The following is a 6,858-nucleotide window of genomic DNA, read 5'->3' as shown; positions in this document are numbered from 1 at the left end:
ATCTTGTTTGTTGCATCGTTTTTACGAGTTGATTTTCTATGAGGCTATTTGGTTTCTCTATTATTGGATCGATACCACAAGTTTTGTTTCCAAGTTTTCTACTTTTATTTTTGTTATTTGTTGTTATATTATATCGACGCATTTGAATGGCTATTGGCTTTGTGTTTGTGTGGACATCATGAATGCACTACATTCTACACCTTGTTGTCATTCGTGTTTGGCCGTCAGGGAAGTCGTGGACATCCTTGGGTTGTTGGTGCAAGTTCTCCCCCACATGCATTAGTAACTCACATGTCCAAAGAAGGTGATGAACCATTAACATATGCATGAAGGAACACCTTGGTTTGTTTTCGTCTTTTCCATATTTCTCGTGTTCTTTTCCGTTATACATTATTAATGTTCATCATATGACAATAAAATAACACTAGTGGAGTGGTAGAGCATTTGGCTCCTAACCAGAAGATCCTGGGTTTGAACCAGGCACCCCCCATTCTTGTATTTTTCAGCATTTTATGTTTTATTTTCTTTTTTCCATTCTATAAGACGTTATATTATATATATTTGTAGATGCAATTATTCATTAGCATTAGGATGATGGGGAGAATGGTTAAAGCTTCATGCCTTTATGCCTTATGGCTTGGGTTCAATCCCTTGCTGTCACTTTTTTCACCCTTATTTTTCATGTTCTTTCACATTTTTTAAACCATCAAAATGTTATTTTCTTTTTGATTTTTTTGTGTCTACTTCTTATTTGTGACATTGTCTTTGTAATTTAGTTTTGTTTTTATTTTTTGCATTTATCTTCCTCCGATTACGACCGTTGCAAAATTGTCATGTGAACATTTTAAAAAGTGTGATACTTGTTGGATTTTTGTTTGATTTCTTTGATTTTCTTTCATGGTTAAACATCGAACTTTGATCTATGGATTCGACACTTTCCATGTCGTTATTCCACCGATTATTTTATCGATATATTGATGATATTTCGTCGCGTTTTGATTCGGCGCATACGACACTGTCATTGTTGTCAATATGCACAAACCGACTTTTAGCACATTACCTAGGATTTTGCTTGCACCTCTCAATTTCATTTTTGTCTCGCACGTCCTTGCGTTATGTGACTTTGATTCACATCATCGCATCACGATTCTGGTCCGTGCACGCTTCGATTTTACTTCTTTCGATTTAATTTTTAAATGTGTTGTAAATATAAATTGTATGTTGTTATTTTCTTCACATGACTTACTCTTGGGCTTCTTACAATGAGACCATCCTCTTGCACTTACATTCATTTATTATTGTTGTTGATTGTGTTCGATTTAACCATCTTGTTATCTTATATCCTTATTCGACAAAATGTACCCCCATTCTCATGATGTGTAATAAATTTACTGATTTTATTTCTTTGTTTGTTTGCTTGTTTAGCTAATTCTAACACAAGAATAAAATCAACCATTTCTTAAAAAATATCAAAAATAAAAACTCGATCCAACGTCGAGTATTTTCTCAATAACCAAATCAATCAATTTCTTTCTATCACATCTTCTTTACAAATCATTTTATCAAATCTTTCACAATCGTTAATCAAATGCTCGATCCAACGTCAATCAATTCCCAATGAAAATAAAAAACACTTAACTATTTAACATTTTTTAATAAAGATGGAAACAGAACGGAATGGATACCACGAGCTCCTGAGACTAAGATTCGAGATGGATGTCGTCCATCTTAGCTCTCACCATCATTCAAAACTGTCAATGGAGTTTCTCCAAACCATTTCTCAATTCAAATCTCAAAAACACCTAAAAATATCAAACAACTTTTGCAAATAAGATGGAAATGGAGCGTGGTGAATACCACAGGCTCCTGAGGCTAGGATTCGAGATGGATATCTCGTCCATCCAAGTTCTCGCCACTACTCAAAATACTTCAAACCAATCAAACTCTTTTCTCGCCACCGTGCAATTGATTCTTAAACTTTTTTCTCACCGCCGTACGATTGATTCTTAAACTCTTTTCTCAAACGAAAGGTATTTTGTTTCAAGACAGTGTAAGAGTTGAATGATTAAAAGCAATGAAAGTCAGATAATGACATGTTATTCAAAAGCCTTTAGCTTGCCATATTTATCAAAACTAAACATATGCATAAAGTATAATAAGATAGACTTGCGAGAGTAAAAGATAAACCGTGATGGTTCCAATTTTTCACTAAGATGCTATTATATAATTAAAAGATGGAACATAAATTAGCAAAAATATGATTGATTTTCTGTCTTCACCATTTCTCAGCAGCAACACAAAACATAAGACAGATAATGACATGTACCGAAGTGAAAGAAATCAGCTACTAGATTACAGTGCAAAATGGTCAAGAAAGACATTAGAGACCATTGTTCCTAATTTTCCTAACACATAAGAAGTGAGAGATATATGCAACTTTTATGAAGAAGCCAATGTCTTGTCAACTTCTGCGGATCGTCCACCCCACTGCTGCACGCGTGCAGTTGTGTCATCGACCTACAATTGAGAAGAGTTGAGTGATTGAAAGCAATGAAAGTCTCTAAATTCAATCAAGCTAGTTATGCATATAAGAAACAAAAAGGGTGAACATGCCTTGAAGTTCAAAACTGATCAATACCAACATGAGTCTTAGAGTGAGAAGTAATGCCTACCTCTTTGTTCCAATTGGTTTTGTAAAGTATTCCCAAGAGCAGCAAGGTCTGGAGGAGAATTCCACATATCATACCTCCCCAAAGTCCCTATAACAGGAAAAAAAATCAGAATCATTAAAAGGTTATCTATTTCTCTCTATATTCTTCCAGTTAAAAGTTTTATCTTCTGTCTGTCAAACAGTCAATGAGTCTTTGGATAGAGAAGTATATCAAAAAGAGGTATTTATGACGGAATCAGCCATGACATTAATGTTTTTCACTCGAGAGAAAACAAGTAAGGACCCATTTTCTTTCTAAGAACGCTTTATTTTGTATTTGGGTAGATGGGGATGCTATTTGATTATGAGTTTTCCTTTTTAATCGTGACAGAGAAAAGATGGAAGCAAACTAGAGAGAATACATTTTCGAAAATACTTCAAAATGACGTTTTAGAAATTTTCAAGAATTTTCAAAACTTTCATAATGTTTTCTCTAATGTTTATTTTATTAGTGGACATAGAAACAGGTAACAATAGAAACAGGTTCTAATATTGTCCTTTCTTCTCGTTTTTGCTGATCCAAATGGAAAAAGTGTTTGTTTTACAAATTTTATGAAGTTCTTTGACGAGGTTTAGAAACAAATATAAATAGAATGATGAATAGTGAATACATTACCTTAACCCCCAATTCTGCAACATAACCAAGAAGGTACCCTAATGGAAGCCCAAACAAGTAATAGCAACCTATGTTGATGTAAGCCACCAAGGCCTGCCATCCACCTCCAACAGCAACACCTGTAAGAAAAATTTCAAATTTGTGATTAGGAGATAAGCCAAGGGGATGATCTATTACCCTTCATGAATTAGACAGTGAAAATGGTAACAAATTCATACCAGAAATCACTGGTTGAACGCTGTTTAGAACCATTGTGACGGCAAGGAGACCTCCTAGTTTTGCAACCGCCACTTGCAAAGTCTTGCTATTGGTAAAAATGATGGCAAAATAGTCCTTGGTTAGCAAAATAACACCCATGAAGAATATTCCCATGAAAAGAGATTGAAAGACTGTCACATAGACAGAGTATTTAGCTGCTCTTGGATGTCGAAGTCCAAGTTCATTGGAAACTCGAACACTGAAAACAAGAAAAATTGCAAAGGTGAAACAAACACGGCAACAGAAAAACCTATATGCAATTATTCATCCATTGCTAATAATGTGAAGTTGTTATGCATATTTAAAAAGTAGACACATAAAACGATTGGACTCATGACAAGGAACTTGACATCTAGGTGCCTTGGAGTTTGATTAATCATAAATTGGAATAACTAACAATAGTAAGACATAACTTCCGGCTGCATACCTTATAGCTGCATTTACTCCAATGAAGATCATGCCTTCCCATCCATTGTAATTCATGCTACAAGCAAAAGAACTTGAGCAGTTATACTTCAATCGCTTCATTAAGCTGTTTATCCAAACAAGACCTGGAAAGTATGATCTTACCATATAGAGATAGAATCAACAGCAATCACTGCATTATCAAGGTGACCAGCAAGAACAATGAGACTCATCATATACCAAACTTCAAGGCAAAGCATAACAGCCGATGCAATCGATAGCCTAACAAAGGACCATATATCCTTAAAAGCCAACCACGACAATCCATTCCATCCATCCTTACACCAACCCACCACATAAACAAGTTGAGCCAATGTAATTCCCCAACTCGTAACATCGAATGCAATCGCTGCACCGGTTAAGCCTAACTCGAATACATAAATCAAGAGCCAGAGCAAGCCAATATGCAAAATCAGAGCCACTAACCCAATCCACGCAATGACACTAACCTTACTCTGAGACTGAAGGAACTTTTGCGTTGGAAAATTTAAGGAAAGCGAGAGAAATTGAGGAATTACTAAAAGTGCAAAACTTCCAGCAAGATCAGCCATATCTTTCTGTTGGCCAAGAAGTTTCAAAATTGGAGCAGCAAAAATGTATATCGGCAAGAGGAATAAACTCGTCACAAATAAAATTATCCATGAACGTTGCATGTAAACACCAAGCATTTGAACTTCTCCAGCTCCAAAAGCTTGACCGCAGAGCGTCTCTGTCGCGCTCCCCATACCTAACTACAGGTTTAACAGAGTACCATCAAAAACTGTCCTTAAAAAACAACATTCAGTTAACAAGTACCGTTTCCAACTCTATACACTTTCCTGTATTCAAGCCAAGTTTTCATGCTATGATAACATTTAATCAATACACAGCACAAAATAGAAGCAAATAAAAAACCAATGGAAGTAATGAAAATATATATAATCCAGATTATAGAAATAACAACAAACAAACAACAAGTTGCGTTTAATATATAAAACCAATCAGAATTTCAAAATCAACACCAACACTTATAATTACTTTTTATTTATTTATTTTTTTCAAAATGTTCTCAATGTCGACGTGTGAGTAGTGTTTCTGGTATCGGTGCTTTGTAGATTATTATAGAAAAGCGTCGTAAAGGGGAAAAGAGAGACAAACCATGAAGCCAAAAGCGAAAGTGCCAATGACAGAGTTAATAAGAGAAATAGCAGAGAGTTCAATATCACCGAGATGACCGACGAAGATATTAGTGATAGAGTTAACACCGTATTGGCACAAAATATTGAAAACTATCGGCAATGCAATTTTCCATATCCTCGCTGTTTCAATCGCGAAAACCTTTCTCGCTTGTTCAAACCCTTTCACTTCCGCGTAATCACCGTCTTCCTCCAACAACGCCGGAGAGGAAGAGGCGGCGCCGTTGAGGAGAGGAGTGTGAGCGTCCATGTCAATCACCGTACAGGTGTATGGCGGTGATTGACGTTAATGTTGAAGGTAGAGACTAGAGAGTGAGTAGTTTATAGTCACGAAATGGAAGAATCGTTTAATAACACTTGCTTTTGTGGGTGTTGTTTCTTAAAGAGTCCATGCAGGAGTTATTAGGGTAGGGGGTAGGTAGGTAAGGGTAAAAAATAAAAATGCGTATTCCGTTTAAACAAGTGCGAACAAAAAATGGATTATTTTTTAAAACAGGTATGCAGTCAAAAGAAAATTACAAACGTTGCCAAATGTGGGGGAAGGAAAAGCCTAACTATAGTTAAGACTCACAATAAACATGAATTTAATGTATGTACAAATTATATGGTTTTTATTTAAAATTGTTGTTTTTTTAATTTAATTTTTTTTTCTATTTGATTTGGAATATTGAATCGGACTGAGTTTGAGTTATCAAGTTGAATCGAGTTCGAGCTATTGAACTGAACCCAACTATTCATTAGATTTCATCAACTCAAGTTTGAGTTGTATAAAAACATTCAATAGAATTTATAGTTGGCAACAAGTGAACCTACTTGAATCCACGGGAAAGGATTCGGTGACTTTGGCTTTGATAACTTTGGGTAACTTTGGTTGTTTTTTATGAAAGAGAAAGTGATAAAAAGGAGGGAAAAAGAATGAGAGAGAATGATTTCTAGTGAGAGATAGACATAAAGTCCGGTGACTTTGGCGCCCTAAAGTCACCGAAATCCAACCCCAAATCCACTATTCTTATATGCTACGTACAACTTCTTTGCATATTCATTCACAAACTAGTTTTCCAGCATTTAGGCAATCATGGATCAAGGACTTAATCAACATATCTGAAACAAAGTAATTGTTGGGGATGAGTTTGAACATTTTACTCTCAATAAATTCCCCAACTTTGTCATGAGAATCCCTTAAATTGAAGTTGATAAAGATGGATCGACTATGATAAGATTTCTTCGATCGTTAGACATACTTCTATCAGAGTCGTGTTAGCCTTGGTAGTCAGTCGAGACATGTATTTAGAACAGATGAATGTGAAGATAATATTTATTCACGGTAATCTAAATGTGCAAATTTACATGAAGTAGGCAGAGGGGGTCAGTGACACTAGACATACTGACTAATTTGTAAATTAAAAAGATCTTTGTATGGTTTAAAGCAGTGATTGGCTACAAAAGGTGTGAATATGAGTGTTATGTTTATATTAGGAGCTTTAATGATGACTCTTTTATTTTAATGTTAATGATATTGTTTATTGTTGCTAATCATTTACATAATGTAAATGAATTGGAAATCATGTTTGCAAAGGAGTTTGACATAAAAGACTTAGGTATTGCTAAAAAGATTCTTGTTATGAACATTTATG

At 35.1% G+C, this 6,858-nt stretch overlaps 1 protein-coding gene across 1 annotated transcript; it reads right to left on the bottom strand.

The window, feature by feature from the left end:
- Window positions 1-2,192: 2,192 nt before the first annotated feature.
- LOC127097400 (protein DETOXIFICATION 35) lies at window positions 2,193-5,609 on the bottom strand. The gene is made up of 7 exons (XM_051035897.1): window positions 5,187-5,609; window positions 4,155-4,780; window positions 4,012-4,068; window positions 3,545-3,783; window positions 3,327-3,445; window positions 2,673-2,759; window positions 2,193-2,517 (listed from the first exon to the last, which is right to left on the bottom strand). Exons 1-7 carry the CDS (start codon window positions 5,472-5,474, stop codon window positions 2,440-2,442), a joined length of 1,494 nt encoding a protein of 497 aa, XP_050891854.1. The 5' UTR covers window positions 5,475-5,609; the 3' UTR covers window positions 2,193-2,439.
- Between the last annotated feature and the right edge of the window lie 1,249 nt (window positions 5,610-6,858).

This window comes from Lathyrus oleraceus, chromosome 6, assembly GCF_024323335.1.
Source record: "Lathyrus oleraceus cultivar Zhongwan6 chromosome 6, CAAS_Psat_ZW6_1.0, whole genome shotgun sequence".
NCBI classification, from domain to species: Eukaryota; Viridiplantae; Streptophyta; class Magnoliopsida; order Fabales; family Fabaceae; genus Lathyrus; species Lathyrus oleraceus.
The sequence above is the reverse complement of the archived record's forward strand: the minus strand, read 5'-3'. Positions and strand labels throughout refer to the sequence as shown.

Coding starts and splice junctions, on each gene's coding strand:
- LOC127097400 (XM_051035897.1), bottom strand. CDS start 5,474: ATGGACGCTCACACTCCTCTCCTCAACGGCGCCGCCTCTTCCTCTCCG. Junction 4,781..5,186: donor CTTTCGCTTTTGGCTTCATG/GTTTGTCTCTCT, acceptor TTAAACCTGTAG/TTAGGTATGGGGAGCGCGAC. Junction 2,760..3,326: donor TTGCAGAATTGGGGGTTAAG/GTAATGTATTCA, acceptor TTCCTGTTATAG/GGACTTTGGGGAGGTATGAT.